This window comes from Brassica napus, chromosome A7 (genome assembly GCF_020379485.1).
Source record: "Brassica napus cultivar Da-Ae chromosome A7, Da-Ae, whole genome shotgun sequence".
In the NCBI taxonomy this organism is placed as follows: Eukaryota; Viridiplantae; Streptophyta; class Magnoliopsida; order Brassicales; family Brassicaceae; genus Brassica; species Brassica napus.
Window position 1 is genome coordinate 16,262,426 of NC_063440.1, and position 25,793 is coordinate 16,288,218.

Genomic DNA, 25,793 nt, shown 5'->3' on the forward strand with positions numbered 1-25,793 from the left:
TTAGAGTCTTTGCAGTTGGAGTTCAAGGACGCAGAGATGACTGTTAAATACGAATAGAGTCGTTGCTTTATGTTTTATGCTTTGTATGTGGATTATAGACGCCATGAGTCTAGAGACGATCGTTATGAGGTCGTAGATGAAGATCAATATCGTTATGAGATATTGATCGGAATCTGAACTACAAAGCTTCTTTTCTCAGTTTATAAACGAGTACTTCTCTTTACAAATCTTTCTACCTACAAAACTCTATCAGTTGCCTTTGGTGGTAAACGGTCTGAGGAGTCAGAGAAGATCATTGAAGAAATGAGAAACAGGGAGTGGGGTTTGCTGCTCATGGACGAGGTAAATAAATAGGTTCATTGAGAAGTTGTTTCCAGTATTAATAAGCCCATGAATGCACATGTTTTTCTTTATAGGTGCATGTGGTTCCGGCCCAAATGTTTAGGAAAGTCATCAGCATCACAAAATCTCATTGCAAGCTAGGACTTACAGCAACCCTTGTGAGAGAAGACGAAAAGATTACAGATTTGAACTTCCTCATTGGCCCGAAGCTATATGAAGCCAATTGGCTAGATTTAGTTAAAGGAGGCTTCATTGCAAATGTTCTGTGTGCTGAAGTATGGTGTCCTATGACCAGAGAGTTCTTTGCAGAATATCTCAAGAAAGAGAACTCCAAGAAAAAACAGGTACGTGGCATATGAGCCACTTCAGTTGAGAATATCTTATGGCATATGAGCCACTTCAGTTGGTCTGACATGTCACATGTGCATATATCTTGTCTTGTGGTATCTGCAGGCTCTTTATGTAATGAACCCTAACAAGTTCAGAGCCTGTGAGTTTCTTATTCGTTTCCATGAACAACAACGTGGGGATAAAATCATTGTCTTCGCAGACAATCTTTTTGCACTTACTGAATATGCAATGAAACTTCGCAAACCGATGATTTATGGTGCAACCAGGTTCGTTACACACTTTTTGCGTGATTCATTCAAATTAATAAGTGATGATAGTTAGTTCCTCCTGTTTTTTTTGTTTAATCTGTAGCCATATCGAACGAACCAAAATTCTAGAGGCGTTTAAAACCAGTAAAGACGTGAACACAGTCTTCTTGTCAAAGGTATATTAGCATTTGTTTATTCCATGTTCACTAATGAACTTTACAATTAATGGGTTGGTTTCTTTTCTTTTTTTTTTTTATAATTTCAGGTTGGTGATAACTCCATAGATATCCCTGAAGCTAATGTGATTATCCAGATTTCGTCACATGCTGGTTCTAGACGTCAAGAGGCTCAGCGTTTGGGTCGTATTCTTAGGGCCAAGGTTTGGTTTTCGATATTCTCTTGCTCATCTCGTTGTGTCTCTCCTAGTTCCTTCTTAAATTTGTTGGTTGAATCCAAGATAAATAGTTTATAATTTGTCCATGATGAAAAAAAAAACAGGGTAAAATTGAAGATAGAATGGCTGGTGGAAAAGAAGAGTACAATGCATTCTTCTACTCACTTGTTTCTACAGATACGCAGGTATATGAACAAAGAAATGTTTATGATCGCGTGAATGCTTAAATCCTTTCTCTAAAATATTTGCAGGAAATGTATTATTCAACGAAAAGACAGCAGTTCTTGATCGACCAAGGTTATAGCTTTAAAGTTATAACAAGTCTTCCACCACCTGATGCTGGTTCAAGCTTAAGCTACAACAGTCAAGAAGAACAGTTATCCCTTCTCGCAAAGGTTTGTCCCACTGCTCACATTCCACATTTTAAAAGCATCCATGTAGTAAGTTAATGTTGTAAGTTGTTTTTTTTTGTATGATCCACACAGGTGTTGAACGCTGGAGACGATTTGGTTGGCTTAGAGCAACTGGAAGAAGATATAGACGGAAAGGCCCTGCAAGCTACGAGACGAAGCAGGGGAGTGATGAGTGTAATGTCAGGTGCAAAAGGACTTGTGTATCAGGAATTCAACTCTGGCCATCACAAATCTTCTGGTCAACAATTCAAGAAACCTAAAGACCCTACAAAACGACACCAGCTCTTCAAGACACGATAACGGTTACGTTTAGCCTAACACACACATGTTCATTTCTTTGCTTGTTACACGGGCAGAGTTAGGAATTAACTTTGAGGATGTGTAGAATTAGAAGAAGCAACTCTTTGTATGCATCAATTGTTCATTTCTCCATTGATTTTACAACATGTTGCAATTTCATCATATATTTGAGAGTAACCACCTTAAACTCATTCAACCTCTTTGAAACACTAATTTTCAAGTCTTTTCCTTCCTAGCCAAATAGTTTGTGATATGGTCATATGGTTGTCCATTTGCGAGAAAGCACTTTGATCTTACTGAATGTTAAATGGCTAGTGAAAATGATTGTATATGGAAGTTAACGCATGAACTAAATAGCAATAATATTTTCTGGATTACTATGCGATTGAAATACTTTAACATTGACACGTGTATGGACCGTAGTGAAAAGCGTGTGTCGGTAGTAGCAGAACTTCGTAGTGAAAAGCATTATTTTTTCCTTTATTACACTAATCATACAAATAAATTATAGATTTTGGGGGAATTTAAGAAGGTAGTAAATAATGGAGGGAATGGTGATACCGTCGTTGCAGGTAATTAACAATGTACAACATCCATGATTACTACTCATAAGGAGCCTCTGACTTTATGAGATAGTTTCAGGATTTGTAGCTTTGTTTTGGCATACTTTGATAGAAAGAAAACAAGGAGTTTGAGTTAAATACTGAGGCCACAAATAGGTACATAACAAAACCGTTTATAATACTGTAAAAGCTGTCGGACCAAAGTCCGGTGGACCTCATGGGATGGATTGATGGATACGTAAGACAGGCAGAGAGCTGGGCCAGCAAAAAGTGACTGTAAGAACTACTAAGGAGAAGTGGAGGAAGAGTCTACAAAAAAAGAAGTTGGAGGGATGGACTCAGCAACCCTCGCTACAATCATAGATGCTTCTTTAAAACATATGTGTCTAAATAAAAACCTAATGAAATGAGAAAATGCATATAGTTGAGCACAAAACCAAACCCAACCAAGATTTCATAATTCAAAATGGAATCGATGTTTGATACCCGAGATGTTAGAACATTAACTTTTGTAATTAAGGAATACACAATCAGAAAGTTTGGAATGAGATGCTTTGGATTTCTTGATACGGAAGAGTAAGAGATGCTATAAGATTCCTTGTAACACAAGGCAACCTAGAACATTTAACGGTAAGAACAAGTAAAGAACTTTGCAATAAGAAATCATATTAAACACATGATTATAACAAACAATCTTCATTTCTAGCGTAATACATTTTACAAGTCAGTTTTCTAAGCATTACCAATTATCTTCACCAAAAACTTCTCAATTATTTTATAGTATACCAACCAATGGCCTCTATGGTCAATATTATGAGTCCAGTGGTTTCTAAAAACCTCATTACCAATTTCAAAGCTTTTCGTCTCAAACCCGATCTACCTTCTCTACAACACACTAGGGTCAATGCAATCAAGAATGGTCCAATAAAAATGATGAAGAAGTATGGCTCACGGAGAAGTATTGTGGTTTCGTGTTTAGATCAACCTATTTCTATGCCAAATCAGCTCTCGGGATACGATGCTGTTATGAAGTTTTATTCGTCTATCAACGAGAAGAATCAAGATCAACTAAGAAATTGCATCTCCAACGATTGCTTTGTTGATGACTTTTCCTTCTCTAAACCATTTCATGGGGAAAAGGTAAGTTTCGTTTTTAAATGGGAACTCTTCTGTGTGTATGTAAGTCTTACATTTCAAAACTTGGTTTTATTAATGAATTAAGAACAATGGATGTTAATATCCTTTTGCAGGAAGCCATGAAGTTCTTTGAAGAACTGGTGAACAGTATGGGACAAAACGTAAAGTTTTGTGTTGAAAATGTTTGTGAAGGAGATGGATATAATGCTGCTGTTAATTGGCATATAGGTACATACGTACGTTTACTACATCACTAAGCCTAATTATACTTTAATTAAATAATACATTATTTAAGTTATATATGTACTTTCCAAATTTGTTTTCTATTGCTGTAATAAAAGAATGGAAAGGACGTAAAATTCCATTTACGAGAGGATGTAGCTTCTATGAATTTACAGACGAAGGAGGAATACTGGTTATAAGGTAAATCGTTTTCTTTTGGAAATTTCAATATTCTTAGAATTATTTACTTTTGTAACCTATTATTATCTTAATTTTTGGGAAAATGTATTTATCAAAAGTTCAAACCCAGTAAACAAATAATCTCACAAACTATTTGACAAACTATATATTTCAGAAACGCGAGGATTCTAATTGAATCGCCAATTAAACCAGGAGGAATTGCATTGGTAAAAATATTAGCTCTCAATTTTACATAGAAAAATGGATGACAATCATTAATAGTCTGATGATTTTTTACATTCCTTTGTTATTTTGTTATCTTGAACTATTTTTCCAGACTTTGCTAAAGAACATAACGTTCTTGTTCGACGAGTTCCCACAAGTTGCTGACTGTATGTTTCCTGTTTTTATATTTTCGTTAATTATAAATACTAATTTAAAATTTGTAGCTGTAAATCTGTGATGTTTCTTACAAATATTTTTGAATATTTCAGGGTTTTTGGGGAAGCCTTATGAGATAATCCAATTAACATTAAGAATCTATGGTCTGTTTTTGGCGCCTTTCATTGGCCATGTAATTGCAAGCTATCTGAAGCTATTGAACAACATGACCGAGTTCTTCTTACTGATTTTGAATATTATCATCAAAACTCAAAGTCTGTTCTTTAAATGGAAGAAATAAGGATTGCGTGGTTTCTAATATCTTCTGTTCTGTTATAGTATTGTGGTTAATAATGTTTTAAGAGAATAAACACTTTCAATTTTTTAATATTTTGGCTGTTTCAAACGAACTTCCTAACATCTTTGGTTCCTCAAAAGAGGGTATGCACAGCATCAACGTTCCACATAGTTCACTCTTTTCATACATTATTTATGTGGCTGGCTGGTTCGTGCATTTTTTAGCTTAATAGCTGATAATTGTTGCATTAATACTGAAATTTAAGCAATCTTGTAAAAATTGACACGTGCATGACACATGGGTCGTTGTGAGCTTGTAACCAGAGGAACATGTGAGAGTGAGACTTCCATCTAAGAAACATTTACACTATTCCGTTCATGTGAATGACAGTGGTTTCTAATCAAAATTTCGTAACTCAAAATGGTAAGTCTAAAACATATACTACTTTTGATCTTTGTATAACGGTATCAAGATTCTACCAACTATTCCAGAGAGGTAATAAAGATTAAGAGGCATTTGTTTATAGCTCAACGATTTGGAACCGTGGGACAAGTTTCGTTTTAGCATCAGGAACACTACAAAGAGGTACTGAGATTACCTCTAGAACAAGGCATTTGTTTATAGCTCAACGATTATAAGCCGTGGGACAAGTAATTCATTTGGAAATTTCGAAGAGGTATAAGATTACCTCGAGGACGAGGCAAATATTTATAGCTCAGTGACTAGGAAACCATAGGACAAGCTAATTCACGTTCTGGCATAGAGGTCACTTGAGAGAGGTAATTAAGGTTCCTCGTTTCTTGTATAACACACATCTAAGTACTTAGGGTGCAACTGGATTTACATTTTTGGAATGAAATTGTATGGAATGGCTTATTCCTATGGATTCCAATTTTTTCTACCATTTACTTTGAATACAAAATAAATCTCATTCCAAAAATTCATGTGAAATAAATGGAATCAAACGGAATGTAGTTATAATTCATTCATGATAAAAAAAAGTATGTAAATGAGATGGAATGAAATCAAATTAATTAAGAAAATGTTTTTAATTAAGTTAGATATTATGTAACTTGTTTATTGTATTCAAACAATAGTTTTTCTAAGATTCTTGAAGTTTAAAATTCTTGTACCCGTTTTGTTAATAATTAAATATTGGAAAGTTTGGAAACACTCATTGATAAAGATGCCTTTAACTAATGTTAATAATAAAAATTGTATTGGTTTCGACATAATAATTATTTATAACGTAAGCTATATAAATTAAAACACCTCCCAGTAAATTCATTATCAAACCTTAATTTTCTGTTACATATGTGTATATAGCTTTATATTTTAAACGAACTAACTATACAATATGTTAATTTAAATTTAAATTTCATTTCATTTCATTACATTCCTCTAAAAAGTTATCATTTGTGTTATAAAAATATTTCTCTGCAATTATTCATTCCATTTATTTTACAATTCCATCATTCCATTAGTTGGTATTCCATTTTTCTTAATTCCTTTCATTCATAATATTCCAAAACTTGAGTACCAGTTACGGTCTTAGATTTCACAACAGTTTTAGAGTGAAAGTTACAATGTCATGTATAATATTGAAAAGCAATCAAAATCCTTTGTAATAAAATGTTCTTACAAAAATGAAGTCTTGGGGAAAGTTTAAGTCCCAAAATTAAAATAAAATAAATAATATGCACGGGAAACAAACTAAACACAAAGAAAAAAAACAATTAAAACCAAGATGCGGAAAAACTTATTAATAGCAAGAACAAAATGATTTATAGAGAAAGAGTGAAAACTACAAAGACAAAAACTAGGAAAGACAACATATTTCTCCACGAGAAGTATCGTATAAGACCAATTACACACAAACTTTTAACATCGTCTTAATTCTACATATAAGAAGTCCTTCTACTTATTATTCCTGAATTCAAAAAAAAAATAGAAACCTGGATCCACATAATGTTTTAGGTGGGAACTAAAACCGACACTGAGCTAATTTAGATATGTTTACTGTTTCTCAATTTAAACATAACCAATGGTTAACCATATCAAACCTAAATTACCCGATAAAAAAAGGATAAACCAAGATAACCCAATCTGATAACTCGAATCTAAACCCTTGAGGATTGAAACAGATCTTCTTTCACCTTCTGTAAATTTGATCGTCTGTACAGAAGGTGGCTTTCAGCGTTGACTTGTGTTTAGTTGACTCAAACAATTATTCCAAGCCGCAGTGCAATGATGACATTGAGGAGCCAATGAAGAAGAGAGCTTTGTTAGGATCGAAGGTCAAGAGTCTCAACTTCTTTAGTGTTGCCTTTTCTTGGGCATATCTGATTGTAATTTTTGCTGACATTAGATATTAGCTTTACCCAAATGTTGGTTTTGTTAGATAAATTTGTTCTATATTCATAAGAAGCTAAAGAATGAATAATATAGCCATATATTATTGAACCAAGTTACCACTTTACGTGTTTCTTGAACCACGTAAAGAATGGGATTATTGAACCAAGTTACCACTTATGGCATTGTTCTAAGTTCTAAAAATGTGATTATGATTATTGCACTTTGACGAAAGGGTTTATGTGGATTTGTATGTTGGTGAGTAGATGCCTAAACGAGAAGCTTCACTTTAGCGTCAAGAAAGCAAGCATCTATGGCTGATGGTGTTTCATGGAGCATGGGGGGAAGATGCTACTGAAGTAGAATATGCTACCTCGAATTATATTTTAATGATTTGCTAATTTAGGATTTGCATATCCACGACTGGGCTACTGACACGTTGTGATCAAATGGGCTGTTGTGGCTTGAACCTTTCGAACAAGTCAAGGGACTTTCATTCTATAAGTGAGCGAGTATAAGCCTTTAATTCGTCCCACATCGATTGTGTAGAGACATGTGATAATGAATGGGTCTATAAAAGAAGAAGAAGTGCAGGTCTTGTAAAATATGATCCTTCAGGTTTAAAGGGGAAGTGAGGATTGGGTTATTCTCGCATATATGCGTGAAGAGCGTTCCGCTCAAACCTTTTACGACAACTAGATCTTTTGGCCGCGCTACGCGCGGATTATGTCTTATTAATTTGTTTTGTATATATTTTAAATTATTTAAGAAAGTTTGTAGGAAAAAATTAAACGTTATATTTTGTAGAAGATGGTAACAATTAACAAAATAATTGAAGATGTTGGCGTTACATACAATACTTAATTCGTTTACCAAAAAATATTTTGGAAGAGGAATTCTGTTTTCAACAACATAATTATAAGCTTATAGTTTTTCAATTTTATTTGTCAATTAGTTTGTGAAACATTGGATTTTTTATGAGCAACTAATGGTTGGTTTCATTTTTATTTTCAAATATTTATTTTCTTCAAAATAAAAGAAAAAACTATTTACTCCAATGCTTGCTTCATTCTTTTCTTAAGGAAGATTCCAAGTATAATTCAATATCTACTTTATCATTAATTATTAATAATATCTTATACTTTTTCATATTTAGTAATTTTACTTTACTATTTTTAACAATAGTCCAACACTACTATTATTTAGTATAAATTAAACATTATCATATTATAAATTTATTACATATAAAGAAAAACCAACACAAAACATCATAATTTGTAAAAAAAAAAAACACCATATACATAGTTTATTCTATGAGTGGTTAACATAAATGTTTAGAAATAAGAGATGAGCTTATTTATCTTTGATCTTTTTAATCAAGTTCTTAGAAATGGATATTCATATGCTTTTCGATATAAACACTGACTATATTAAAATAGTAGTCAAAATTTTGAAATTAACGTATATAATTTAAGTTTCTAAGAGATAAGAATAAGTAAAAGTTAAAAATCAATTTACAATTAAAAGTCCATCTTAAAAAATGAAGATGTGCATAGCATAACTTCAAATTTAAAACAACATTATTCATTTCTTCATTTGGAAGTAAGAAATAAAGTAGGTATGAAACAAAACTTACTTCAAAATGAAACAAAAAATGACAAATGAAACAGGGTTGGAGATACAGACTCAGTATGATATTGAGTCTGTTGTTTTACGTTGACGACAAAAAAAAAAGGGGGTTGGAGATGGTCTAAACTCAAATCCATTGTATTTAGGTTATAATCTTGGCAAAATATGGGAAATTCGGAAAACTCTGACATATATGTAAAAATTGTTATATAACAGTTCGTATATTTAAGTTGGTGTTACATAAAAATACAATACTTAACTCGTTTGCCAAAAAAAATATTTTGGATAAGGAATTTTGTTGTCAAGAACATAATAATAAACTTTTTTTAAAATTTATTCATTAATTAGTTCGTGAAACATTGGATAACTGTTTTTCATAAACTCATTTCCATTTTATTTAGGTTATACAATCTTGGTTAAATATGGAAAATTCGAAAAACTCCGACATATATGTAAAAGCTGTTATATATTTGATCCAAAAAAATGTTATATTTTTAAAATACACATGGACCGAAAATAAACAGTCAATAAGTAATATAATTTTTTAGCTTGTTGTAATATTTTAACATGTAATTTTTGGTTGGATATAAATTAGTGGGGTGAAACTGGTCTATGTAGCGACCATTTAGTTTTGATTTAAGATGATCACCATAAATCTGATAAAATTAAAGAGGATAATTGTAGTAGATTATTGAGAACCTTCCTAGATTATCTTCATCTCGATTATTTATATACTACATAAACAAACTATTTATTATATTAATTATATATCCTTTTGAATTTAAAACATTGATGCTTTATAATTTAGCACATATTAATAAAAATCAAACACATGTTTTAATTTAGTTTTTCTTAATTTTATTTGCTTCCCAATAAAATTCTACCAGTCAGTTAAACATATTTTAAGTTATGTTTTAGTTTTCAAGTTAAATGCATTAATTAAAAATATAATATTAATCTTTTGTATGCATTATGCAAATAAAAAAAGTTAAGACATCAATTATTTGAATAGAGAGGGAGTATAATAGAACTAGGATAAGACCCGCGCCTTGCGCGGGATTAAGTTATTATTTTTATTATATTTTGGAGAATGAAACAATAGTTTGGCTTCATTTGGATTACGGGTGTTCAATCCGGATATCGGGTTGGTTTCGGTTCGGTTCGGTTTTTTCGGTATTTGGTTAGTAAAATATAACTACTATTCTAAATCCATATTTACTTTGACTTTAGTCTTTCACATACTTTTGAAAAATTTCAACTGGACGACTAAATTGATCAGCCAATCTTGTTGCTTTAAATCATTAGTGTTTATATATATATATTATTTAGTTTGAATATTTATTAAATAAAAATTCATAAATCATTTGTAACTTATTATAACAAAAAAATAATCTATTGATCACAAAATTTTCAGAGTGGGAATATTCAAATTTCTAATAATATATAGACGTTTTGAAAAATTCAAATATAACATATAAGAAAAAATATAAATGTTTTTATTATATATTTAATGTGATTTTTAATATCTTTCAATAATATAAAATTAAAAAAAAAGAACTAAGATACCAAAATTGTTATCAAATATTTATTATTCATAATAATTAATTTTCATATATACGTTAATCATATTAGGTAATTTCGTAGCTTCTAATTAAGGAAAGTGCAAAAAAAAATTTGGTAGATTATTTATCAATTCGATAGTTAGTTTAATAACAAATATAATGTAAGTCAAGATGGACCAACCTATTTTTCTAAGAATAGTATGTTTTATATAGTCATTTATTAAATGAGAATTTATAATCATACAGTTCTATGATTATTCATATCATTTTATAACTGAATATTTAAATCATCGATAACAAAATTTTCAATGTGAAATCTTTAATAAGTTTATAATTTATAAATGTTTTTGAAAATTCATTGAAAGTTTTAATATTAAAATATTTATGTAATCTTATGGTATATAGTATAATCTATATATATATATATGTTTTATTATTAAATGATATTTTTTACTCATATGGTTTTAAAATAATGTATATCTTCTTATAATATTAAATAAAAGTTCATATTAATACAATTTTATGATCATTTGTAACTTATTATGACAAAAAAAATAATCTATTGATCACAAAATTTTCAGAGTGGGGATCTTCAAATTTCTAATAATTTATAGACGTTTTGAAAAATTCAAAATATAACATATAAGAAAAATTAAAAATGTTTTTATTATATATTTAATGTGCTTTTTAAATATATTTTAATAATATAAAATTAAAAAAAGAACTAAGATACAAAAATTGTTATCAAATATTTATTATTCATTATAATTAATTTTCACATATACGTTAATCATATTAGGTAATTTCGTAGCTTTTATTTAAGGAAAGTGCAAAACATTTTTTGGTACGTTATTTATCAATTCGATAGTTAGTTTAATAAAAAGTGTAATATAAGTTAAGATGGACCAACTTATTTTTCTAGAAATAGTATATTTTGTATAGTTATTTATTAAATAAGAATTTATAATCATACGGTTCTATGATCGTTCATATCGTTTTATAACAAAATATTTAAATCATCGATAACAAAATTTTCAATCTGAAATCTTTAATAAGTTTATAATTTATAAATGTTCTTGAAAATTCATTGAAAGTTTTAATATTAAAATATTTATGTAATCTTATGGTATATAGTGTTTAATATATATATATATATATATATATTTATTATTAAATGATATTTTTTACTCATATGGTTTTAAAATCATGTGTATCTTCTTATAATAAAAATGTTAAACCATTGATCATTAATTTTTAACATAATAATTTTAATAGTTTTAGTCATTTATTGTCGTTTTTAAAAATTTAAAATATAACATATACGAAAAAATCTAAATTTTATTTTTATAGCTAATTTGATTGTTTAATTTATTTTAATAATATAAAATTAAACAAAAAATGATGAAGGAGATATACATTGTTATCAAATCTTTATTATTAAACTCATTAATTGTCATATATATATTAGTCATTTATGGTAATTCCGTAGGTTTTATTTAAGGAAAGAAAATATCATATCATATCATTATATCATATAGTTTGACCAACTTATGTATCTAACAACATATACAAATCGAATGTGGACCTACTTATTTTTCAATTGAATGTAATTGACTACCTAATTGAGTGCCACCTATGCATTGGGGCCTCTTTTAATTAATACAAAATTGAGGTTACATCTTTTCAAATGTTCCTCAATTAATATATAAGGGATGTGAAATTTTCATATATTACTATTTCCTTTTTATAAAAGTTACTGTTAATGAGAAAGTTTTAATGTATTTGTGTTGATAAACATAAGACTTTCTCCCTTTTTTTAGAATCCCATGATATGATAATTAAGATGATCCCATGGTATGATAATTAAATAAATAAACATTGATAACTTAGAGAACCTAATGGAGTATACTTATTGAGTCTTATGTACATTAATATTTATAAATTGTTTTTTTTTTAACATTGTACTTTGACGTATAAGTTAAATCTTATTTCTTCCGTTTCATATTAAATGTCGTTGTAGATTAAAATTTTCATTATAAAATAAATGTCGTTTTAGAATTTTAATTTTATCAGTTTTCATATCATTTTTTTGTCAGATACAAATATATATATATATATGAGATAAAGGTGTGACAAAAAAAAACTGATAAAGGTGGAAAAATGATTCCCTTGTCCATTTATGGGATTAATGGTCTACGTTACACTGCAAAGCGAGTTTTGTGCATTTCCTTTATCGGGGTAAAGTGAATGTGCAGCGGAGTTACTCTAACAAATATTTTGCACCGAATGAGTTATGAGGGAGAGGTAGGAGGAACACCAGTTACCAAGAGGTTGTTTCCCAACTCCGGTTTCAGTTTTACTGGTCTTGAAACTATGATGTCTGTTTAAGGCGAGTACAAAATTTACAGTGAGCTTTCGGACATGTGAATGCAGGATCCTTTGTCCTAAAACAAACAGTCAACGTAATATGTTGAAGGAAAATAAGGCCAGATCAAAATAAGTGAACTATTTTCAACGACGAAAACCCAAGTTTAAGAAAAAATTAAGAGCGAATGGAAATCCTAGATAAAGAAAAAAACATAAGTGAGGTAGATAATGATAGTTCAATGGTGATGAAGCATGCATGGAGTTGAGAGGGCCACTGTGGGATGTTTTAGTTACTGCGTTTTGCACACTTCTTTCTCTCCAATCGCACTATTAGGAGCACTTGCCTCACAAGAAGGACCACCGGAGCAGGTTGAACCTAAGGCAGACTCACATGCTACACTTGCCCCAGGAAACTGGTCACCATTATCACCAGAATTACTGGTACTCAACGGCTTGTGGTAGAGGGGGCAGGAGAGCAATGGAGACAATCTTGGTGCCGTTATAGTATTTCTAGTCTGAAACCTTCACTCTGAACTTGTGGGTTTGCCCTATTATATCCAGCAGACATTGTGGAGTTGGCATCTCATGATGAGCACCTATGTCTCCATTTGCCTGGCATTAACAAATCTTTGAACTGAGTCCAAATAACATGAGAAAAGAACATCAAGAATAGTAATGTTACCCTCGAAAGAGTTGTCAATTAACACTAACGCCTGCCTTACCGTGAGCTCAGGCGTGCATCACCAAGTCTTACAAAAGTGGCCTTCTTGCCTTTGTGGTAAGCGAAAATTTCAGAACAATACCTTCTTGAAGAGCAGACGACTTAGAATGAAAGGATAAGTGATGTAGAAATGTGAGGATTAGGAAAGCTAACCTCGAAAATTCAGTAACATTTACGTTATCACATTTTGGACACATCAATGAGGTCAGTCCTCTGTTCACCTTAGTTTGGCAATCACTACATGGAATATTATAACATCTAGAGTCCCACATAACGTACCAATGGTGGCTATGCAGTTAAAAAGGCTGCCTACAATTAGGAAAGAGTAAGCATTGTACGTACTATGTATGAGTTATTATACTGAAACTAATTACTAATTACTAATTACCTGAGCTTGTTCCTGTTTCAAAAAGGCAAAGATCTCACGAATGGTTAGCGTCTTGACCTTTATTACCTCAGATGCATTGACCATAGCAATAACTCCTGCTTTTGAGCCAAAACAAATCAGATCAGCCAAAAAAAACAGAGGATGAAAAACAGAGGATCAAGAAACAGAGTATTTATTTAACTACCCTGGCTTTGCTTCTGATGTCCATTCCAGATCCACCGATCCTGTTCATTCAAAGTTCATACGAAAACTCACAAACCCAGAAGAAGACAAAAAAATAAAAGAACAAAAAAAAGAGACATGCTTTATGATGGATGTATCACGTCAATCTCAGTGAACCGTGTTCATAGAGAAACTCTCAGAACCATAACAGAACAATAATAGCAAGATGAAGAAAGGTGAAAACTTTACATATTTTTGAGTTAGCTGGAGTTCACAACTGTAAATTAAAATGGGCAAGGAATACAGACCAAGATAGATACCTAATGGTCGGGGGGCACATCGTTGTCAATTAAAACTCTAGATAAGGACATGAACAGAGAGCAGCGTAGCCTGCGTATTTTGATATTTGGTTAACACAGGGGTATTAGCAACAATAGTTAAAGACTGGCTTGTAGAAGTGGAATCCAATGTTGTATACTTCACTAACTAATAAGTGAGATCTTGCAGGATGACAATGAGTTACAAAGGGAGTAAAAAGGGTATCGCTTACCTTCTATACGTTTTGTGTTGATTGTTGTGATTAATAAACATTAAGCAGATAGCCACTGCAAAAGTTCATCAAAAGTTTGTTAGAAGGGAATAAATATGTATGTCAATTGTTAAATGAGTTTGCTGGTGAATATTTTTAGTCAGCGAAATTGAATCTTAAGGAGCACAATAGGCGTCATGGAAATATGAAATACCAGTTCATCAATAAGAAGAAGCTCCAGCCCAAACCAACAACGACGTCACTGAAGAAGAGAGCCATGGGGCCTTGCCGATTGATTCCCTGTCTATGTTGCCTTCAGTAGCTCTGATAGATTGATTTATGTGACTGTGGTGAAGAGGGGAAGGAAAAAAATAGATGAGGGATATACATAGTGTAGAGTTGGTGGGGATACCTGCAGTTAATGATTGAGTTTGATGAGACTTAATATGTTGATCGTATACGTTTAAAAGGAGAAGGGGAAGCGGTACAGATGAAGGTGGCGATGAGATGAGATCGAAGACGACGATGTGGAAACTATATTTTACAGGTATTAGGTTGTATACAGAAAATGGGCCATTGTTGGGCTAAGAACTTCTAACCAAATAATACCAAAGACCCGATTTTTATCTTTGATCGACAAAACAGTAGTGACGTGGCAAAATGAAGCTTCACTATTGGTAGATTTTTTAGAGTGACGTGGATGGTCTAACTGATGCTCATATATCCCTTTTAGTATAGGTTAGATTGGGCGCTCCAATTTTCATATCTGATCCCTCATGTTTCAATTTTTTAAACTTATTTTTATATTTCAAAAAAAATATTGAAAAAATAAACTTTTCTAAGTTTTGTTGAAAATTTAAAGTTTACAAACCTGCTGATTTTTGTAATAATAATGATAATAATAATAAGAATGATTTATTATATAAGCATTATACAGTTTTACACTTTTTTGCTCAGTAGCCTGAGTTTAAAAAACGTAATACCCAAATTAAATGAATTTGAAGTATCTCAAACAAAGGCCGTGACTAAATACACAAGGAGTTCACAAAGTGATTTTAAGCAAGACAGTTGCAGAGAAAACTGCAAGATACATTCTGAGTCATTCCGCTGTCAATAAAACTGAAAAAAGATTCAAAGATAATATAGAGGGTATAATATTAACAATGGTTTGAGCCGCAGCATATATCCCGTAGACAACATCAAAGGATGAATCCAACATCAAAGGGTATAATATTACCAAAGGATGGAACTCACAGTTACAAAGCTTTTGTGGACAGTGTGATGTTCATTTGGAACCAGGGACCATCGTTTCTTCCAATGCAAGGTATCGGAAGAAGTGTGGAAAGATTTGACGTTAGGACTGCTCTCCACACACTATACCAGTGAGTGGAGTGGGGTTTTGCAGCTTATATCACACAAAGGAGTGGACAAGCTTGATACATTCCTAATTTGGTATGTATTCCAGACCACATTGTATGCACTATAGAGGGAACGTAATCAGAGAAGAGACATGGAGAGGTGGCTACACCATCTTCTCCCCTGATCTGAATGGTGGGCAAACGAATTCAAAATCGGTTTGCTATATTAAAGGGATTATTTGGCCATGCCTATGAGAGGGGCCGGGTTAGATGGCTGGAAACAAAATGAAGATTGAGTTGAAGACATAGTTTTAATGGTTTTTTATTCAAAACAAACTTAGATACAAAGTAACAGCAAATGTTAAAACGATTTTTTGCTAGAATAAATTTAAAATTCTTTAAAAAAAATAATCGTAACACTTGCAAGCATTTTGTTGTCTTCAAGTTATGTGAAAACAAATATTGTAACGGATATGAATTATATTTTAATGATCTTGGTAATAATTATGAAGGACTTAACAAGAGAGAGAGGAGAGAGAGACGCTTTTCTCTCTTTTGCTCTTCTCATTCCGCCGTAAAACCCTAGCGCCACGGTTCTCAATCTCGCGTTCTGATCACATGGGCTGTAATGGTAATAATTTTATTGACAACTGGGGCCACTGACACGTTCTGATCACATGGGCTGTAATGGGCTTGGAAACCTTTGAACAACCTTCTGTAGGTGAGCGAGCGAGCGAGTAAAAGTCTTAATTCTCGTCCCACATCGATTGTGTAGACAGACATGTGAATGAGTGGGTCTATAAAAGAAAAAGAAGTGCCAACTTTGAAAACATGATCCTTCAGGTTTAAAGGGGAAGTGAGGATTGGGTTATTCTCGCATAATTGCGTGAAGAGCGTTCCGCTCAAACCTTTTTACGACAATTGGGCGCTCCAATTTTCAATATATCTGATCCCTCTTATTTCATTTTTTTTCCAAATCATTTTTTCTTATTAATTTTAAAGTTCTTTTTCTAATAAAAGTTATTTTAAAGAAATTAAAATTGATTATAAGTTTGTTAACTTTTAAGGCTAAAGCTTTGGTTGTTTTTTAATTATATAAGGTAATAAATACATGATGTTAATTGTAAGGATTTGTTTTCTTGTAACGAAGTTAATTATAAGGACTTGAAAGATACAATTTAAATGTTCTTTTTTTCCTCAATATCAAAATAACGACATCTAGTAAAATCCCGTTTGGTTTAAAGCGTTTGATGAAAGAAATTGTTCAATTATTCATATACTTTACCAGCTGATTCACTTATTAGAAATTCAAATGTTCAGATATAATACAAAAATGTTTATTCATGACAATTTCGGCTGAAAATCATCCTACCAACCTTACCACGATTTATAAACAAAGATTAACGTAAACAAAATATATTAGATTTTAGTATTTAATAAAAAGAATCTTGCACAAATGTATTCTTTAAAAATCTTGCAGATACCATTTGCGTAGTCCCCAAATAAATAACCGAATTACAATTTGAAACCATCAGACATTCAAATCTGAAAAAGTAGAGGGCATAGAAGGAGTGATTTTTTTGTAACGATCCAAAACATTGGGCATCCTTTATAAAATTCTAACGTACGTAAAAACAATCATGTTGAGTAAAAGACATTCCTTCTCAAATCCTTTTAACCAAAAATGAAACAAGAAAGGATTACATTTCCCTTTCAAGGAAGATCAGATCCAGCAGCAGCAGGACCAGGACCAGCACCATACCCACCGGCTCCACGGCCAAACCCAGGCCTAGATCCAGCTCCAGATCCCTGTTAAAACCAAACAAATATAAAAGATGAATGAAGACGGCCTCGTATTTTCCATCAAAATATGTTGAATTAATGCAGGCATTTTTTTTTTTGCGATCATGTACTCTGGTTCAACAAATGGAATAACAGAAAAGAAATACATACATAGCCAAGATAAAAAAATTTGCACAAGAAACTAATGAGTAATTTGACCACGAATTTCACAAAAATGATTTTGAGCAAGACTTAGTTGCAGAGTATTAGAGAACCCAGTACAAAGCGAAATGAGAATGGAAATAGAAAAGGTACCCTGAAAGAAGGCTGGTAATCAGCAGGAGCTCCACTCTTGTCACCAAACTCTCCACCTGATCTTTGTCCTCCACGGTATCCATCTCTGTCACCAGACCTCCTCTCTCCATCAGAACGAGGTGGGCCACTGTAAAAAAAACCCATATCAAATCAATCACACAATGTGCACCCTACTAGTTATTCTACAGGGCTAAAGCAGTTTCTTTTGAAAGACTAAAGTGAATTATTTACCGGGGACGGTCACCCATGGGACGACCAAGAGGCTTCTGCTGCTTCTTCAAAGTGGCGGGAACAATCTCAGAAGGGAGATTGAGGTAAGTCCTCAGAAAGTCAATGCCTTCGTTAGTGAGAAACCAGTAGTAATGCATCCATGCAAACGTCTCCCGCACGTACTCCTTAGACTTGAAGCTCTGCATCAATTTGATTACTTGCAGATTCGGGACTCCTTCGACCAAAGGATGCTGCGCTAAATTGAAATCCTTTTTCGCAAACAGAACTCCCTCTGCACAACGAATCAATCAATCAAAAATGCTATTCTTCTTCGATGCATAAACTCACTCACTCACTCACAAAGCAAGAAGCGTACCTTGGAAGAGGTACTTGGAGATTGCGCGGCGGTTCTCCTCTGACATAATCTGCAACATCAGTACGAGTACAAATTAATCGTTTGGTTTTCGAAATGAGTTATCCATTGATTGGAACAGAGACATACCATGATTGCGATGAGACAACAGAGAAGGTGACTGCGTGCTGTGTTAGTGACGGCGTTTTCTTACTATATACTTTTTTTTTAAAGCTGCCAATTTTATAACATGTTTGTTCTCTAGGGTTAATTTGTCGGACCTACTATTGGGCTTTATAATTAGGCCCAATATATGTAACCTCGTGATGAGATATATTAGTTTTATTGATTTTTTTTTTTTTAAAAAGGGTTTTCAAATTAAAATGCAAGAAAATACATGTATGAGTTTTCACTCATAAGTCTGATAAAGTTTGCTACAAACAAGAGGGTTTAAAAACCCTAGATAAAGATTCACATTTGAATCCTAGAAAGCAAGATGAAAAAGACATTAACTAGTGATTGGGGTTTCCTCGGCCGCGACGACCTCGTTTACTTCTTCCACTAATATTCATCCATCCCATTTCTTGAACTTTTTGTGTTAGTTTTATTGCCCTTCCTCCCCTAGTTACAGTGTAACTAGATGAGTCTCCAACCACATCAAAACCAATACCTTTCCCATATGCAAGCGGAGTTTCCGGTTCCATAGAAAATGGTTGATGATCAAGTGTGAGAGGAGAACGAAGATCAATTTGTTGCTCAGTTTCAGAAGCACGATGGTCTTCCAAAAAGATAGAATGTGATGGAATGTCTTCCATAATATTAAGTGACTGAGTTGGCGCAGCTTTTTCGACTGCTAACAGGGGTAAATTGTTATCAAACTGAGAGCAAGAGGAAGAGTGTACCTCATGCGAATGTGTGATAGGACCAGCAGATGCATCTTCTGAAGGAAGAGTGACCACTGACTTTTTGGAAGTCTCAAGAGATTGATGAGTAGTATGTGAACGAGAGTTTGGCTCCACATGTTCTACATGAGTTATGGAGGAGTTTTGCATCAGATGGACAATGTCCACAATTGGGATATCTTCCTTTGCGACCTGAGACTCTTTTGTAACTGGAGCAGAATCATGCGGCGTAGGCGGTAGCAGACACCTCTTCTCCTTATGACCAAGTGCACCACACCTTTCACATGCACTAGGGATCCAAGTATACTCAACTTCTACCAAGTAGATATTACCTTGCTTGTCATCAAGAGCAATGAGTTTTGGGAACGGTTATCTAACTCCACTTCAACTAATATTTTTGCCTCCCCCATATTTGTTGGGTCTAAGCGAGGTTTGTGAGTAAGCATTGGCTCTCCTAAACCCGATGCTATGTGGCTGATGCCTAACCTAGAGAAACAAGAGTCCGGGATATTTTTGAGATTTACCCATACTGGTAAGGTAGAGATCTCGGGCACTTTGAAGGAGTTGACAGGAGTCCAAGGTGCCACAAAGAGTAGACAATCATCAACATGCCACACGCCCCGTTGAATAACCCATTTACGAGTATTTTCATGAGGGATATGGAACAAAAACGACGAATCTCCTAACTTCTTGCAAGTAATCCTACATTCTCGACCCCATAACCTATTCAGTACTGCGTGAATAAGACCCCCAGGAGGACTTAAGCACCTATGAAACTGTCCAACAACATATTCTTCATTGTTTTCCGGTCCTAATCTTAAGTACCTTAGAGGGAATCGTCACTTGAGGCATGCCATCTAGACGATAAGTCGGTTCAGTTGCGCGGAAGAGGTTCCTCGAGGATTGGTTCATACGAGCGGCCCATGGGAAACGAAGACTACCATCATCCTTTAGTGCCGGAGGTGGAATTGTGTTTACGGGCAGTTGGGGCTTTGCTTGCGCAGGAAACAACTTCTGCCCCTTCTTAGTCTTGGGACCGTTAGCGATTGTCTCACCAATCGTCGGCCAAAACGAAGCTATCTGACATTTAACAGCCTCTGAAACTCCGAGCCTTGGAGTTGCAGGTTCCGGAGGTGTTGGAGGAGGCGTGAAGTGAAGAGGCTTCGACCACGCGCCCAAGGACGGAACAAAAGTATTTTCCTCATCTTCGTCAAGCTCATCATCATCAAGATTGGAGCTTGCCAGTGGCTGAGCATCATCAACAACAGTAGCAACAACATCAACAGCTGTGATAGCAGCGACAGTAGCAACCGCAGCGGCATCTGTGACAGCAGTGACAGAGGAGTAGTGGACAGCAGCAGTGGAGGAATCATGAGTTTTAGTCACAGAAGGAGGAGGAGCAATGGAACGTGGTGGTGGTGGTGGATCAGGAGCTTCACCGTCACAGAGAGGAAGAACGGCCAAACCGGTCGAAGGGAATGTCATTCCTTCAGAACAAGGAGGGGGGGATCTTCGTGATGGAGGTAGGAGAAGCTTCAATTGAGCCTGAGCAGGCGACGGAGCTCCACAATTGCAGATGTGGCCGCCGATTTGATGCTGAGAATTTAGGGTTACGGAGTGCTTCGAGTTCGATTGGGAGAAGCGCGTGCGTACACGCACTTTTTTTAGAATTAATGCCTGCTTTTTTAGGATTCCATGTTTCACCAAGTTTGTGTTTGATCTTCAATAAAACAAATATTATAACGGATATGAATTATATTTTAATGATCTTGGTAATAATTATGAAGGACTTAACAAGAGGGAGAGAGGAGAGAGAGAAGCTTTTCTCTCTTTTGGCTCTCCCCATTCACCCGCAAAACCCTAGCGCCACCGTTCTCAATCTCGTGTTCAACAATGTTAGTCCAATAATCAACCATATACTAGGGTTAGGGTTAATTGGCTGAGTAGCCAATTTTGGAAAGGGAATGAAGAATATGCCACTGATATTTACGTTATTAACTGAATAACATTCAGTGTACATTTAACCCGGTTATACCCGTTTTCTTTTCAAGTAATCGGTGAAAGAGAGAATAGATGACGTCGATGATGAAGAACACATGGACGAGAAGAAGATATAATATTGTTGATGATAAAGTGAGTATTGAATCATTGGTTATATGGTCTTGTGGTAGTTATGGTGGAAAATGGCGTACAAGAATGATGAAATGTAATTGCAGTTTACAGAATAATAGTATAGAATTTTTATAATTAGTATAGTATAAATGGTTTATTCCATTTACATATGGATAGAAATGAATCACTAGTATTTATTATCAAATCATAATGAAACTCACGTCACACACTTATTATTATTATTTTTTAACGCTGATTTATTATGATATTACAATTATGAGAAATATTACATAAACGATTCGACAACCGATAATAATACCTACCTTACGAGGATCTATACCTAACTGCATCACCTGAACCGTCCTACGAAGACCTACGCCAATCGGATTTACTTGCACCACGTTGAAGATCCCTTATAAGCCTTTCTTCCATAGTCTGCATAATTTTTTAATAAATCGCTTTCTCTGGATATAGAAGCCTTTAAACCTTAACCACTAGGCTACGATGCTTACAATATGCATATTCGTTTTGTTGTCGTCGCAATTCTTGTTTTGTTTTGTAATATGAAAAAATATTGTTATAATAACGTTAAAAATAGAACAAACATTACACTTCTATATAAAAAAGGTAGAATAGTCTGACATTGCAAATTGAGCATGGTTCAAGCTGATGTTTCATTTATAGATATCGCCTACACCCCAACATCCCCTAAATATCCAATCCAGTCCCTAAATACTAAACCCTAAACCCAAATCATTAAACCCAAACACAATTATAAACCATAATATATCATTTTAACTTTCTTTCATTACAAATCACAAATTTTAACAAGTATGAAACAACAATTAATAGACATAAATTACAAATCGTAAGATGTGCACATAAGAAAATTGAGTTATTCTATTCTAAACAAATAGTAGTAAAAATGAAGTTACTGAAAACTATTTTGTGTGCGACCATTGCTTAAGAGAATACACAAATTCAGATATTGACATTCACCAATAACAAGATCGATAAATTTAAATGATGTCTGCTAGAAAGGTTAAAGATGGTAAACAACACTATTTATCAATCATCAATTAGAATAGCCATAAAAACTATTATATTGCATTGCAAATAAACACGATGAATAAGAGAAGTGTCAAATTTTAGGGCAAGACAGACGGTTATGTTTTATGGATATAGTATAGATATATGTGAAGAATTTGCGACTATACTTATATAGTATAGTACCATTACAAATATCTACAATAACAAACATATATATACTATTGTATGACGTCCTTCACCGAATATAGTATGTATAGACAACGAGTCATCTCTTACATATCTTCTCTTTTCTGATACAATGTTACACGTTCATCGGCACCGTCGTTCTCTTCACCACAAGATGTGCATAACAATCACTATTATTATTTTTAGTTTGTCAATTATGTGCTGCCCATCACCCAAACGGAATTGGTCTCCCTAAATTTGAATATATATATATATATATATATATATTCTTCATCGATTGTGCTTGTTTCCTTTCTCTTTGTCAACCATGATTCTATAATCATGAGGTTGCTTCGAATTTTTCGTCCTCGTCTTTTTCGTGTTTATTTTTCAGTCATTTTGGATGGTTCTTCTGTTGTCAACAATTTCTCAGACTTGAGAAGAAAATTGATTCTCCATAAAAATGTGAAGCATCTTAAACAACGATGTATAATTTCCAATGAGACAATAATTAAAAAAAGAGAGAGTTTGTGCCGGTTAAATACGTGAGAACTAAGTGGGTGTTATTGAATTAGTTAATTCAATGGAAATTAATGGAAATCAAATCTTAGTATTTGTTATTAAGAATTCAAATCACCTGTTATTCAATGTCTATGGGATTTTATTAGAACTAGAGATTTTTTCCGCGCTTCGCGCGGATTCTGTCTTATAAATTTATTTTATTTATAATATTATTTGTCGGTTTTTTTCTTTTACATTAACTTCTTGTTTTTCCAATGTTAGGTTTCTTTAATTTAAATTTATATGTTTATAATTTTTCATTTTTCTTGTTGTAGATGGAAAATTATATTTTTTATTGATGATTTTTTGTATGTGACATAAACTTTTTGAAATTTTAAAATAATGTTATATATAGTACGATTAACACATTAAAGAAGAGAAACATATTCAGGCACATTTTACACAGGTTTTATATGCATAATTTTAAACATTATATATGTATATATTATAAGTTTGAAACATGTAAATGCTTTCTAAATCTAAATACTTGTTTTGAGTTTACATAACTTATCGAAAGTTTTATCTCTTTTTAAATTCAAATCACAGAAAAAAAATATCAAAAAGTCAGTATAGATGGGTTTTTTGGGCTTTTAAATCAACACTGAAAAATTACATGAATCAGATAACAAAAGTTTTATAAACAACTGGATAAAATTTGACCGAGCCAAAAATTTTCACACAATATTTTCTTTCTTTTCCAAATTGCGAAGAGCCTATAGGCACAAGAAAAAAAATCATAATTTTTTTCCACTTATCTAACATTTTTTCTCCTTTACACACGAAGTTTATTACACTGCTATAAGCAATAGAGAACTCTATTCATATAAGATTTACATCTATGCATTTTGACAAAGAAAATTTTTAGCCAACTTTAGTTTCGGAATGGCCTAACTTCAGTCATATACACTATATTTTCTCTATGATTCAAATCTTACAATTTTAATATATGTGCAGATTTCTATGTGAAAAGCACGCACGCCATCTATCATTCAACCTATTACTTTTTCCAAAGTAAACACTATAATCCTCGTTTGGTTAGCTCTACAAACTAATCTCTTTGGATCAGTTTACTAAAAAATATGGATACTAATGTCATAAAAGAATATAAACACTATCAACAACAAATATTGGCACACGACTATTTGGTTCAAGGAACATATTCCACGTAATGCGTTTATATCATGGCTGGCTTTGCGGAGAAGACTGCCAACCAAGGATCGCTTGAGGCGTTGGGGGTTAAATGTGTCAGGAACGTGCGTCTTTTGTAATCTGGAATTAGAGACTCACCATCATCTCTTCTTTGAGTGTTCTTTCTCTCGCTTGATATGGGAGCCTTTTGCTGCTGAAGTTTGGATTTCTCCTCCGGCTGATCTACACTCTGTTGCAGCAAGGATCAATCAACCTCGCGTCAACGCAGATGCGCATGCTACTCCAGTCATCAAGCTCTACTTTCAGTCAGCCATCTACCTGATGTGGAAAGAGCGTAATGCTCGTGTGTTCACAGCTGTCTCCTCACCTTCATCAGTCATCATTGCCTCTCTCGATCGTATGATGTGTGACCGTCTTCTCTCTTACCCAGCAAGTTCTTCTTTCTCTTCTTCTCTACTTCTTTTTATCTTTCTTGTATAAGATTTTCTTTAGGCTTTTTTTACCTTGAGTTGTTATTGGTTGTTTTTGTTTCCTTGCTGTCAAAAGTTGTTTAAAAACAACAGTGTAACCTTTCAGAAAATGATAATCTTAACATCTTACAAAAAAAAGTAACAAATATTGACTTATTTATGTGAATATATATTTTATTTTAAATCATTATAGTGGACGAAGAAAACACTATAATTTGTACAACAAATTTTCTTAGATTCACCTCATCATACTCACCATTTTATCATTTTAATTACATAATTTTACATGAGCTTCTTCACCCTCCCCGGTTATTTTCTCTTTATTTATAACTACAATATTAAGTTATAAACTGTATATATTATAAATTAATAATTTATTTACCCTTGAAGTCTAACGATTAAAAATATAACATAATTCAATATAGATATATGATTCTATTAATAAATTAGCAGTTACAAATTTGAAATTTCTAGAAATATCAAAAGTCGTATGTTAGTTAATTATCTTCTAAATGACATCTATTTCAAATTTTTTTTGGATAAGAATATTTTGGCTGAGGTGGATAGTTCCAAAAGCCTTGAATTTAGTCCCTTTTATATAATAGGATTCTAAGATTCACCTCATCATACTCACTATTTTACCATTTTAATTACATAATTTTACATGAGCTTATTCACCCTCCCCGGTTATTTTCTCTTTATTTATAACTACAATATAAAGTTATAAACTATATATATTATAAATTAATAATTTAGTTACCTTTGAAGTCTAACGATTAAAAATAGAACATAATTCAATATATATATATATATATATATATATGATTC

General features: G+C 33.0%; 3 protein-coding genes, 1 long non-coding RNA gene and 1 other non-coding gene across 11 annotated transcripts; 3 read left to right on the top strand and 2 right to left on the bottom strand.

Moving 5' to 3' along the window:
• Nucleotides 1–255: 255 nt before the first annotated feature.
• On the top strand, nt 256–2,239 carry LOC106352717 (general transcription and DNA repair factor IIH helicase subunit XPB1-like). The gene is made up of 8 exons (XM_048736951.1): nt 256–342; nt 417–686; nt 796–959; nt 1,045–1,117; nt 1,207–1,320; nt 1,440–1,520; nt 1,587–1,730; nt 1,821–2,239. The coding sequence occupies exons 1-8, from the start codon at nt 304–306 to the stop codon at nt 2,046–2,048; spliced, it is 1,113 nt and encodes a 370-aa protein (XP_048592908.1). The 5' UTR covers nt 256–303; the 3' UTR covers nt 2,049–2,239.
• Nucleotides 2,240–3,260: 1,021 nt separating this feature from the next.
• Nucleotides 3,261–4,921, top strand: LOC125576570. The gene is made up of 6 exons (XM_048736956.1): nt 3,261–3,751; nt 3,862–3,976; nt 4,090–4,171; nt 4,326–4,377; nt 4,488–4,542; nt 4,645–4,921. The coding sequence occupies exons 1-6, from the start codon at nt 3,404–3,406 to the stop codon at nt 4,830–4,832; spliced, it is 840 nt and encodes a 279-aa protein (XP_048592913.1). The 5' UTR covers nt 3,261–3,403; the 3' UTR covers nt 4,833–4,921.
• Nucleotides 4,922–12,863: 7,942 nt separating this feature from the next.
• Nucleotides 12,864–15,844, bottom strand: LOC125576571. Of its 7 annotated transcripts, none has more exons than XR_007315012.1 (9): nt 14,952–15,841; nt 14,754–14,863; nt 14,561–14,615; nt 14,331–14,400; nt 14,033–14,072; nt 13,849–13,946; nt 13,614–13,769; nt 13,422–13,542; nt 12,864–13,351 (listed from the first exon to the last, which is right to left on the bottom strand). It is a non-coding gene; the product is annotated as an uncharacterized LOC125576571 (long non-coding RNA). The 7 variants fall into 7 exon arrangements; XR_007315010.1 differs by having other exon boundaries at nt 13,462–13,545; nt 14,952–15,839; XR_007315008.1 differs by having other exon boundaries at nt 13,462–13,542; nt 14,952–15,432.
• A 904-nt stretch (nt 15,845–16,748) lies between these two features.
• LOC125576795 lies at nt 16,749–16,851 on the top strand. Its single transcript, XR_007315219.1, has one exon. It is a non-coding gene; the product is annotated as a small nucleolar RNA Z279/snoR105/snoR108 (small nucleolar RNA).
• A 507-nt stretch (nt 16,852–17,358) lies between these two features.
• LOC106352718 (40S ribosomal protein S10-2-like) lies at nt 17,359–18,881 on the bottom strand. The gene is made up of 5 exons (XM_013792355.3): nt 18,707–18,881; nt 18,581–18,629; nt 18,226–18,496; nt 17,995–18,121; nt 17,359–17,706 (listed from the first exon to the last, which is right to left on the bottom strand). The coding sequence occupies exons 1-5, from the start codon at nt 18,707–18,709 to the stop codon at nt 17,611–17,613; spliced, it is 546 nt and encodes a 181-aa protein (XP_013647809.1). The 5' UTR covers nt 18,710–18,881; the 3' UTR covers nt 17,359–17,610.
• Nucleotides 18,882–25,793: the final 6,912 nt, after the last annotated feature.

What these genes read in the sequence shown, in the direction of transcription:
- LOC106352717 (XM_048736951.1), top strand. Translation starts at nt 304, where the DNA reads ATGAGAAACAGGGAGTGGGGTTTGCTGCTCATGGACGAG. An exon ending in GTTTGCTGCTCATGGACGAG is followed by an intron (nt 343 to 416) that starts GTAAATAAATAG and finishes TTTTCTTTATAG; the next exon opens with GTGCATGTGGTTCCGGCCCA. An exon ending in AGTTATCCCTTCTCGCAAAG is followed by an intron (nt 1,731 to 1,820) that starts GTTTGTCCCACT and finishes TGATCCACACAG; the next exon opens with GTGTTGAACGCTGGAGACGA.
- LOC125576570 (XM_048736956.1), top strand. Translation starts at nt 3,404, where the DNA reads ATGGCCTCTATGGTCAATATTATGAGTCCAGTGGTTTCTAAAAACCTC. An exon ending in GGAGGAATACTGGTTATAAG is followed by an intron (nt 4,172 to 4,325) that starts GTAAATCGTTTT and finishes TATATATTTCAG; the next exon opens with AAACGCGAGGATTCTAATTG. An exon ending in GTTCCCACAAGTTGCTGACT is followed by an intron (nt 4,543 to 4,644) that starts GTATGTTTCCTG and finishes TGAATATTTCAG; the next exon opens with GGTTTTTGGGGAAGCCTTAT.
- LOC106352718 (XM_013792355.3), bottom strand. An exon ending in CTCCAAGTACCTCTTCCAAG is followed by an intron (nt 18,497 to 18,580) that starts GTACGCTTCTTG and finishes TTCGTTGTGCAG; the next exon opens with AGGGAGTTCTGTTTGCGAAA. An exon ending in CCCATGGGTGACCGTCCCCG is followed by an intron (nt 18,122 to 18,225) that starts GTAAATAATTCA and finishes TTTTTTTTACAG; the next exon opens with TGGCCCACCTCGTTCTGATG.